At 37.9% G+C, this 12,384-nt stretch overlaps 1 protein-coding gene across 3 annotated transcripts in view; it reads right to left on the bottom strand.

Annotated features, from left to right (window-relative positions):
- CTNNA2 (catenin alpha 2) overlaps positions 1–12,384 on the bottom strand; it is a 475,172-nt gene that overhangs the window by 331,541 nt on the left and 131,247 nt on the right. For all 3 annotated transcript variants that reach the window (XM_021535749.4, XM_085578480.1, XM_021535753.4), the window contains exon 7: positions 8,710–8,913. In XM_021535749.4, coding sequence (XP_021391424.1) covers positions 8,710–8,913 — 204 coding nt within the window. The remainder of the gene's footprint in view (positions 1–8,709; positions 8,914–12,384) is intronic.

Genomic DNA, 12,384 nt, shown 5'->3' with positions numbered 1-12,384 from the left:
AATTGCAATAGCCCCATGCTTCTTTTGAGTCATTCCCAGTAGCCCTATAAATGCATTAGGAAGATTTTTCTTTGCATCCAAAACAATACAACACCCAACAATGTTAATCTGGATTGTGTAAATACTGAAAGTCATGAAAAGCAGGTAAACAGAGCTGGTAAACATATTTTTGGTATAGTATAAGATGCATTATAAACTTCTCTCATTTTGGTATTGACTTGCAGACATGGAAAAACAACAAATTAATAGCCCATAAATGCTAACTTCTATAGAAATAAAATTAGAGATATTATGAATCACACTATATAGACAAGATTGATAAAGGACCTTTCCAGGTGGACAAACAGCTTTAACAACATCATATTCAGACAAACTGCATCTGAAATTGAGGCAATGCTTTCCAGCGTATCAAAATCACCAGTGCAGAAGTCATTACTTCTTTAAGAACACACTTTAGGAAAAAAAAAAAAAAACAAACAAACCAACTAACTAATTTATGCAAAATTAAATGAGTTGAACATGAAAACCATTGCATGAAAATGCAATTTCGCAGGATTGGTGTGCTTTGATTTGGGTTCTTTTGAAGAAAGAATGCATTTTTATTTTCGCTGAATACACTAAGTTTAAAATCATCAAATACTCTAAAAAAGTACCAACAGTATAGTAAGACCTTCTGTATGCATACATACATATATGAAATAAAACAATGAGGAAAAACAAAAACAATTCTCAAGAAAAGCAAGTTCCCTAACTATTGATAAAATTTGGTTCACTTACTGAATAATTTATCCCCAGCACACCAGAAATTAATACATTTTATAGGAAGGCAGTTTGTGTTGTTGGTCAAAAATCATCAAAATTATATCCCACACCGTTTTGACTGTTGTGCCATTCATTCTGTCATGTGTTGGTTTTGTCCCAGCTTTCAGTATAATGGGCAAACACTGCAATTATACAATTAATGCAGATTTTTTTTTTAATGTGGCAATGGCAAGGCACTCAAAACTTTAATGAATTAAGACGGATATGACCTCAATTTTATTGTTGAGTAAGAGAAGCCCAGGCAGACTAAGCCCTACAGTAACTGAGAAAATCAGGTTTGGATTTACTGTCAGTCTAGAAATTTTCTGTGCTAATTTAGAGGGAAGTATCTTGTTAAAAACATCACTCAACCTACTACACCAATTCAGCTTTAGACTCCATAAACCTCCGATGCTTTATTTACATTTTAATATGATATACAACACTTTTATAATGACATATTATAGTCTGCCTTCAAAGAAAAAGGGCAAAAGGGAGTCACAGCATTCTCTGGTTGATACCACCAAGGAAAATCCAGCACTGTGCTTCAAAACCACCATTTCCTCCCACAAATATCAGAATCACAGAGTCAGAGAATCAGTACGACAGCTGGTGATGGATGAGATAAGGAAAGAGGAGAACCTTGTGAGGCAGGAACTGTCTCCCTGTCCTTATCAGAGAACTCAGCTGTGATAACTCCCCTGCCCAGGAGGTCCTGGGACATTCCCACGTGGCCTGAAGGTACTCACTCTGCTGAGGGGCCAAAATGGGCCATGAGGGGCCCAGCTGCACTCATGTGATGGGCAGCTGTATGGAATTAGAAGGCATCAAAGACTCCTGAAGTGACCCTTGATCCAGTGCATTCCATCATCCAGGTGCTCCTCATGCAGAGCATTCCATCATCCAGGTGTCCCTGATCCACAGCATTCCATCATCCAGATGTTCCTGACCAACATTCCACATCCAGGTGTCCCTGATTCACACCATTCCATCATCCAGATGTTCCTAATCCAGAGCATTCCATCATCCAGGTGTCCCTGAGCCACAGCATTCCATCATCCAGATGTTCCTGACCAACATTCCACATCCAGGTGTCCCTGATTCACACCATTCCATCATCCAGATGTTCCTAATCCAGAGCATTCCATCATCCAGGTGTCCCTGATCCACATCATTCCATCATCCAGATGTTCCTGGCCAACATTCCATCATCCAGATGTCCCTGATCCACAGGACATCACCCAGCTGAAGTTCCCCACCCCAGGGGAGGTACCTGAGTGTTTCTACACGAACCTGAGTGAATAGAAACCCAACAGATGTGACATTTTGGAAGTTTCCTCCACCACCTGATGGGTTTGGTCTGTGACCATTATTTTTTACTAACTACCATCAAAATTGCTCTGACCAAGTCTCGTTGTGAAGCCGTTGGATGGTGAGGTAATTTTATTCTTATCCTTTCCTTCTCCTTCTCATGCAGTTTCTTAGGTGATTTTTGTGCTCTTATATTGTCATATTACTAAAGTTAACAAGCAAAATGCCTGCATAACTGTTTTCCTTTGTAACCAAATTATTCTATAATAAACCCTACATATGTATATTTACAAAAAACGCTCATTCAGAGTCATTTCACTCTAATCCACCCCAAGGGATTTATTAAAAAGAAAATGGGCTTCCCTCCCCTTTTAGAGTAGATTGTAACAGGTAGTTGTAAAGAGCAAATGACTTTAGTAAATTTAAAAATCTACTCATCCCAATAGGGATGTGTAAATCTGTAATCACCAGCACCTGAAATCAGGACAATTTTTTTAGGATAGTTGTTTTTTACAAGCCACAAAGTTTCATGAATGAATAAATAAATCAAAACTAGCCTATCCAATTGTAAATGATGCTGCATTTCTATAAATCTGCTGAAAAATAATGGACATGCCTTATGATGAGGGCCTGACATTATCAAAATAGAAAAGACAGAAGGTTCCTGAAAAGGTGTCTGAAGTCACAGTGCAGGTTGCATACTTAGACAGTGATTTATGTACAATTGTGAGCAGTCAAGGCACTCAAGAGGGATCCAGAAGTGCAAAAATCTTAAACTGTCTGAGAAGCAATGCATATAACATTTGGAAACCTATCCTATTCCTCCAACTATAACTCCTTTGTTTCTACTTGTTTCTTTCAAGTACTCAAAGACAAAACTGCTCTAAAAGAGCCAAGTGAATAGTAAAATAGCTCATCTCCAGCTTGAAATACAGTGGAAAGCTTTAAACAAGCTGCTGTCCTCTAAAAATGATTTGACCACCCAGGAATTTGACAATGGTACCGATGGAAATACTGCCCTGCTGTGCCAGTCACGCGGGAGGCAGTCGATGTTGCTGCTCCTGCAGTCAATCTTGTCACTCATCCCTGATTCCTCATCTCAGGACAGCTCTGGACATTCCTCTGTCTCATAACTGTGATTTACTGCTCACTGTCACCCAGATTAACCTCATGCAAGTCAGCTCCAGAGCTGAAATGCACACACCAATTATTGCCGATCTTAAATATGAATTCCGATGAAGCTGTTAAATGTGACAGCTGGCAGTATCTTGAGAGTTTATAGATTTTTCAGTTGCTATCGTGTTTTTCGTTCTCCAATCAAGCACAATAACCAGCTGTCTGCTAAGGACATTTCATCTTCATGTAATGCAGCACTCTGTTTTTCCTTTGAGCAATTCCAATTTTTTACTGATATATTTGTGAAGAGAAGCTGCCAGCAGGCTTGTGCTTTCTCATTTGTTTTTCTGCTATTTTGTTGGTTCAAGAAATGACATTTTCCTCTCTATAGGGAACATGAATTAGAACCTGTAGCAACCCAGGAGTGAGCAGGCATTAGGGACCGCTAGTAACTTTAGAGAGTAAAATTTCAAAGAGCAAACATTACCCCCATGGTAAAGTAGGGTCTTTCTAGAGCACATTGCACAGGATTGCATCCAGATGGTTCTGGAATATTTCCAGTGAGGGATATTCTACAACCTCTCTGGGAAATCTGTTCCAGTGCTCAGACGTGATTCTCACATCTAAACATTAAATCATCAGTAGTAATACAAGACTACATTAAGGATTGATCATACTACTCAGACACTCAGAAATATTATCTGTCCCAAAAAACAATTTAAAAAGAAAGCTCCTCTGGAATGTCAGCAGAGACTGGGAGCAGGGACACTGGATAAAAGGCAAAGCAAGGCAGGAGCACGCAAGTTGGCTTAATAAGGAGCCCAAAGGCTTTAGAAGAGAAAATCATATTTAAACCAGCTGGGAAGTGCCTTTTCAAATGCAGATTTGAATTAATGCCAAGCCAGTACTGGAGTGATTACAGAGGTCTTTAACACTCATGGCTTACTCACTTGTCAACTGCTTTCCAAATTTATCATTGATACACCCCAGCAACACAACATTCAGTCTGTCTCTGGCACTGAATCTGATGATGTCAGAGGGAATTCAAAGCATCCTTTTTTAAGCATATTTTTCTAAATATATAATTTCCTCCCTTTCTTATGTTAATGAGACATCAACCCAGCAGCATCCAGAGTCTTGCTAGAAAGGGTGCCCAGCACTGGGCTGAGTTTGGCAGAGCATTTCTGAGTCAGGAGTTTAAGAGGTTCCTGGAATTGTTGCTCCCTGACAGCCTGCAATATAAATCATGAAGGATCCAGGAGAGAAAACCAGCAGGAAACTGGACCCCAATCAGAGCTAACCATCCGTTAAATAAGGCTTTTATTTAGACAAATGGAAAACAATTGCATTAAGAGCTTCTGCGGAACTGCATTTAGGTCTTCTCTGTAGGATAGAAGTCTAGAAATGTAATTTTATTTTGAAATAAATTATGTGATTTATCACATATGCATAAGAAGCTAAAAATACCTAATAATTTTCTCTGAGACCCTGGCAAAGAAAAAAAGTCATATGACACAGCAAACTGAAAACTCTCTTTCCCTTCCTTCCCAAAAGTAACAGATTCTAAAGTTCAGATGAGTTCACGAGATAAATAATCAATACCAACCTGGGAAATGAAAAATATGCATATTTCTGGATATACAAAGAATAAGGAAACAGTTTTACATCTCATCTCCATAGAAGTTCTTACGTTCTTACAGAGAACTCCCAGGGATCTCCCTTGCAGAGGGTTTAGGTACTGTGAGACTCTGGTCAATGCAGTAACTACACAAATATATAATTGTTCATAAAACTAGGAAAGAGCCTAGGGACTTAATTTGACAAAAACATTATTTGACAGGTAGGAAATGGAGTAAATCAACATTTATCTGAGGAGAAGGAAGCAGAAACCAAAATACATGTTTTATAATAGTAAATAATAAAACTGATGAATTATACAACTGCAGAATATTACAGCTGCCCCATTTTTACTTACCTAAGTTGAAATCTCCCCTCTCTTTCTTTCTACAACCTTTTTTTTTTTTTTTTTTTTTTTTTGTCAGATTTTTCTTTGGATGCCAAAATTTTGAAAGTATCTACTTTTTCTTCCACTCACAGCCCTTTCCTTCAGCTCTTGAAGTTTTGCAAGAAACACCCCTCTGAACCCAAATCACAGAACTAGATGAATGAATAGGAACTATTTTAAGCTGGAAAAGGACTGAACTAACACTGACTGAACAGCCTATTGCCAACACCCTGCCCTTCATAATCTGCATCCTTTAAATATTTACAAAGTATTTACTTTTCTATATGCTTATTTGATCAACACTCATACAAAAAATATCATAATTTTGCAGCTATTATCAAACAGAAGAAACCTCAAAACATGAATGACTGATTAATTTCACAATCTCTAAAGCAAGAGCAGGATTACAGTGGTTTAAAGCCACACAGACAGAAAACGTTAAAGATGTGCATCTTTGCAAAATCAACTTTGATCAGACTAAGGACTGTGTCATGTTTGGTGTGTGCCAATCACTTTTACCCTTTTGAAACTCATGAAAGCTTTAAAACACTTTCCAAGTGAGATCTTTTGTTACACTGAACATGCTCATAACTATCAAGAACCCAAGAAAATCAATCCTCAGTTTCAAGGATAAATAGGTTTAGTACGAAAGCAAATTCTTGTGGATATTCTCAGTTCAGTCAGAAAGAAAAGGCTAAGCCTGGAAAAAAGTCTGAGAGGAATGTAAACCATTTATTGTCTCTCTTTCTGTTCATATTGTTTATAGATAGGTTCCACCACTATGTCCTATTCATAGTGCACCAGTGGTGTGAGATGTTTTCACTTTGAGACCAATCATATTTCACCTTAGTGATCCTGGTTATAAAAGAGGAACGCTACTTGTTAATAAAGTGTTATTTCTTTGCCTTCTGGCAATGGAGTCATTTTCATTCCCATCCTGCTTTAACAGTGACAAATTCTACCAGGGCAGAATGGATGAAATTCAACCCTTAGATAACAGGAGCTGCCCACAAGCTCAGGATCTGATCTTCTGTCCTGGCTATGGGGATTTAATTAATTTATCGGAGAAATCTAGAGCTATTTAACTTACCCCCTGCCCATATTAGATTATAACAGTTGTCATCTCAATGGCTCTTCAGGCTCTGTTGGCTGTATTGATCTGATCTCCAGTATTGATCTGGTCTCTGACAATTATAACTGGAGCTTAAGCAATGGAGGCTCAAATGATTTAATGAAGGAAGGAGTCTGGCAGATTGTCCTTTCCTAGAGCATACATGACATGGGAGTTGGCCGGCAGCTACAAGCTGACCCACAGAGGATTCATCTCCTCAAAGGGGCAGATTGAGGAGTCCATGCTCAAACAAACATTGGAATTTTTCAAACTGGTATCTTAAAATGCCATCCACCCTTAAAGAACTGAATTGACACCCCCTACTTTACCTGTCCCTATGTACAGAACCCATAAATTTAGGCATTGTAATATGTACTCTTAATCCCATCCCTTCTAAATGCTAACATTAGTTTGGAAATTATCATTGTCAAATTCTACCACACCAGATCTGGTAAAATCAGAAGTACTGCATTTTATGTAAATTAAGTATATATTCAGTTTTTATAATGTTTACTCAATAGGTATAAAAAAATCTTACTTAGGTTGACTACATTTCAGTATAAAGCAGAAAAATAAATAAATTACAGAAGTACAATTCAGACTAACAAGGACACAAAAAAAGGGAGGAAATAAAGACTGTTTGAAAAAACATATTGTAGAAACCATAAAAGCAGCTGCTCACACCATTATGTGTTTAAGTAAAAATGATGAAACTATATTAGCAACCTTCAGAGTGGTCATAAATGCCTGCAGGAAATTTAAAACTATCCTCCCTCTGTAAATGCAGTCAGAAATAAAATAATAATGTTTCTGGTCCAGGGGCAAATTGCATCATTGCTAAAACTCTGTGTACTGAAAAAGAGACACCACAATAAAATGAGAAGCCACCATTCATCAATTCTCAAAGTTTTTTTCAAAAGACCTTTAAGGATTACACCAGTATTTATTCTACAAAGCAAGATTTTCTAGGAAGAAACCCAGCAAGTTCTTTTCCACCACAGCCTCATCACCTGGTATTTAATGTTCTCTTTTATAACTTCTAACCCATAACACAGCAGCAAAACTTCACATTCATTCAAGCTTTCAGAAGAGCCTGCCAACAATAATCTCAAAAAACTAAGAGGCAAATAATGCTTTTCAATTCAACCAAACAGCTGTTCCTTGAGGTGACTCTATTACATGGAACAATATCTTTGAAAAGCAACATTTAAGTCTGAACTGTAAAATGAAGTGACTAAAGGACTGAACTTTGCACTACTGATACTGAATTTCATCACTCTCACAACTGTAACAGTACCAATGAAAAAAAAACATTAAAGGTTTATCCTCAAACACCCTCTGCAGCATTATTTTGATGATTCCAGCAAAATGGGATCAAAATATGCCATCTGATACTCTGGGAGCAACCAGAAAAAACAGCAAAGTAGAGGATGCTCAGTTTGACACCTCTTGGCAAATATTTTAATTTTAAAACAGGTTGTTGATGTTGCTTTGGTCTTTTTCCCACATCCTCAAAAGGAAATGGCAATAGAATATCTGAGTTTTAATATACAATATTGGATGGAGAGGATTTTCTGGGACAAGTTCTGTTTGTGCAGAACAAAGGTTATGCACTGCCAATTCACACCACACTGTGTGAACGCCTCTGGAAACCCTACCCAGAGATTTGTTTTCAAATTGTGTGAACAGCACTAATGCTGATCTCACTACTTTCATGGCAACTGAGTATTTCATAGCTCCACCAGAAAGTGAAACCTTCAGTGGTTTAACTCACACACCAAAAAAAGTCAACCTCTTGTGAATATCTATAGGTAAGATCCTAAAAATCAAACACAATGACCATCCCACAGGGCCAAGCATGCTGAAAATTCCCATATTCATCTTCAATAAGAAAACAATTCTTGGGCTATTTCCAAGCGATCTTAGTGATAAAAGAGGAACTCTACTTATTAATAAAGTGTTCTTTCTTTGCCTTCTGACAAGGCAAAGAAAGAACACTTTATTAACAAGTAGAGTTAATTAACAATTAATTAATTAACAAGAATTAACAAGTAGAGTTAATTAACAAGAGTTAATTAACAAGAATTTTAACCAGATTACTCACCATTGTTTTCATTTTAAAAAGTATTCTACTTCCAAAGGAACTGCTTGTTCTTATATAAGAAACTTTTACGCCAAATTCAGAGTTCCTTGGCAAGTACAACACTTGCCAAGTGAGTTACCCCCTGTGAGCTTCTCATTGTACCCAACTCCCATCAAACATTTGCAACGCGTTAGAAGTTCAACAACTCCAACACGTTAGGACTTCTGAGACACACTGAAGCAGCTGCAGCCTCGGGGGGCCGAGGCGGCCGCCGTGACTTACGTTGTTCATGTACTCGGAGAGCAGGTCCTGCAGGGCCTGGCGCACGGCGTTGCACTCGGCCACGATGCGCTCGCGGCGGTCGTCGCGCGTGCACGAGGAGTCGGCCATCAGCGCTGCCCCGCTGATGATGCTCTCCAGCCGCTCCTCCAGGGACGGCCGGAACCGCGCCTCGCTGAACGTCATCGGGTCCAGGATGATCTTGTTCTGCAAGGGAAGCGGGAAAATGGTGAGCGGACGCGGGCCCGTGGCAATTTCAGTGCCTTTGGAGAACCTTGTCTATGAGTAATTGATCATAGAATCAATTGGAAGGGATCACAATGGTTATCAGAACTTTCTTAGCGGAATTACCTACCACATTCCTGAAAAAGTAAATATTAGAGAAACATATATGTTGCCCAGATTTTTAAAAGCATTAAGTTTTCTTTTATAGTTCTTTTGCAAGTTTCAAAGTTCTCAGAAAACTGCTTTAGCCTTGTGATAATGTTTACATATTTCTACTGGAGTTCTCACGCACTGTTCATGTAAATAATGATTGTTTTGTATTCTTCTTTGTGGAAGAGAGAATTGATGGACTGTTGGTTTGACCAGTGTGGTTGGAGAGGTGACAATTTCATCCTCCAATCCACTGTCATTTTTGGAATTCCATATATCACAAGATCAGAAAAAAAATTGGCTCTTTTTGTCTCTTGAACTCACCAAGCTTCTGTGTACTCATTTTGAATCCAATAACAACATATATATATACATATACATATATATATATGTTGTTATTGTGAATATATATTTATATATATATATATATATATTCACAACCTTGGTACTCAGAGAAGCTGTGGCTGCCCCTGGATACCTGGAAGTGTCCAAGGCCAGGCTGGACAGGGCTTGAAGCAACCTGCGATAGTGGAAGAGTTTTTAGTCTTTCCTAGAAATAGTTTATCACAAAATTGCAGGTTGGAAGGGACCACAAGGATTACAAAAACTTTATCGGAGCAAATTATCTACCAAATTCCTGAAAAAGTAAATATTGGAGAAATACAGACATTAAAATATATGCATATATATATATACATATTTATATAAATGTAAATATATAAATGTATATATACATATATTTATAAAAAAAATTCATAACCTTGTTACCCAGAGAAGCTTTGGCTGCCCCTGGATCCCTGGAAGTCTCCAAAGCCAGGCTGGACACAACTTGAAGCAACCTGAGATACTGGAAGGTGTCCCTGACCATTGCAGGATCTTGGAAGAAGATGATCTTTAAGGTCCCTTCCAACCCAAACCATTCCATGCTAAAGCAGTATTATTTTCTCACAAATATTCTGAACATTTCTCACCTCTTCAGAACATTTATATGCAAGGCATAAGTTTTTTATTCTTGAAGACAGAGTGGGATGTTCTCCATTAATAATTTCATTTTGATTATTTTAATAAGCAGCCCACACTGATGAAATGTTACTGTATTATCTCAATATTTCATTAATTCAAAAAATTGAGGAAGTTAAGACTGCAAGGAGATCATTACTAGACAATGACACACAAAAATGTGAAATCTCTGATTTCCATTCTGTAGAGTATCTTTTAACACCTTTTTTGGTTTTGAGTCAGGAAAAAAGTGCTGGATTAGTTAACTAAAAAGGAAGCACTACATGAAGACAGTCTGAAAACATCTTCAGTTTGTCAAACAGTCTTCTGGTTAGCAAAGTATCTTTATTCTACTAGAAAAATTGCTTTTTCAAAAGACTCTTTTCTAATAAATAAAGGTGAATTAAAAAATTATGATCACTGCTAAATACCTGCGTACTGTGTCTATCAAATTTATTTCCAAGTATCAAATAGGTTTAAACATTGATTCTACTCTTCTCATGGCAAAACTTCATGTGAAGCTATGAGATTTGAGTCACTGCTGGATTATATTTTGACCTCTTTTCTCCTTTTGTAGTTCAAGGTAAGAAATACAAAAGCAATAATCACCTTCTCTCACCCTCAGGTACATTTACAACACCATGTAATTCAGAAACCTTTTGTTGAAATCATGCAAAGAAGTCTCCTAATTGCATATGGACTAAAAACGCTCTGTAAGCTCTGCACTTGTTATTTGAGCTTTAAAAAAGAAAAAATCATGAAATAGGAATAAAAGATGTAAAAGCCTTCTGATTTCTAATAATCGCACATATTTTAAAGCACATAAGATTTGTTAATGAACCATTTTAATTTTCACTATGTTCTGATAACTTTATGATTACTCTATTTCTTTTAATATCCAAGAGCAATCGGCAAGTGCAAGCCAAATGATACAAGTAATTTGAAAAAAAGCAACAAAACCAACACAGTTTATCAAAATGTACATTAAAATTTAGGAACATGACACATAACCAACATGTACCTTTCGCACTGAAAATTGTATCTGCTTATTATTAATCAGAAAATGCTCAAATGGATTTATTTGAAGATAAAGATGAACTCCACTTGAATATTTTCTTAATTTCAGCAGGACAAGACTCTTAGAAAAGATCTGATTTCTCAATAAAACTTCCAATTCACACACAGACACCGTAACTCTCATTACTACATGGAGAAAGGAACTTCTGAGAAATCTATAATTTCACTGAATCCTCAGCAGTTAAACAGTAATAAACACAAGGAATTTAAGAAACTCCATTATTTAATGAAAGGACAAATAGAAGAATTTTAACCAGATAACATATTGCTCCAGCTCCAGGAACTGCTGACTTAGCAGAAAAAATGCTGCATTAGCCAGAATGTGAAATAATGTCTCACATGTATCTTCTGGGGTCTGTGTTTCACAGCAGTAAGCAGAGCAGTTTTATAAGCACCTAAATTAGAAATAACTTCTCCAAGAGTTAGGCCTGTGCATATTTATGTAATGGGACTTTTGAGCCAAAGGGTAATGCTTGGGATTTTAAGAAACCAGCTGTATAAATTCATTTTCACAACTTCATATTTCACATGGCAGTAGCAGGACTATGATTGCACCAAATGAACTATATAAGCAACTTATGGAATTAGCAAGAAAAAAATACTGAAAAGAATAGCTGTTGTTTCAGATTCTTAACCAATCCTTCCAGAAATGCCTCCCTTTTCCTCCTCTTCTTCACAGCCATAGATTTAAGGTTCTCCACCTGCACAGCAGCTTTCAAACAGATCTTACACCTCTTAGCAAGTCATGAATTGCATTTTTCCCCTTAGATTTGAATACCCTGCACTCAAATCTTCTGCAAGACCCAAGAATCTACCTGGAATATGAAAATACGCATGTGCATATCTATTTGCATATGCAAATGCAGCATCCTGCACCTGTGGACCTGCACAGGCTGGGGGTGACCTGATGGAGCAGCTTTGAGGAGAAGGACCTGGGCATCCTTGTGGAGAACAAGATGTCCCTGAGCCAGCAGGGCATCCTGGTAGCCAAGAATGCCAATGGCATCCTGGGGTGCTTTGGGTGGAGCATTTCCAGCAGTGCAGGGAGAGGATCCTGCCCCTCTGCTCAGGATGAGGCCACATTTGGAGAATCCTGTGCAGTTTTGGGCTCCTCAGAACAGGAGAGACCTAAATATCCTGGACTGGGTTCAGTGGAGGCTGCAAAGGTAATGAAGGGATTGAAGCATCTCCCTGCCCAGGAAAGGCTGAGGGAGCTGGGGCTGCTCA

Source organism: Lonchura striata, chromosome 4 (genome assembly GCF_050655825.1).
Source record: "Lonchura striata isolate lonStrDom1 chromosome 4, ASM5065582v1, whole genome shotgun sequence".
NCBI classification, from domain to species: Eukaryota; Metazoa; Chordata; class Aves; order Passeriformes; family Estrildidae; genus Lonchura; species Lonchura striata.
Note: the sequence above shows the minus strand (reverse complement) of the source record. Positions and strands in the feature narration are given on the sequence as shown.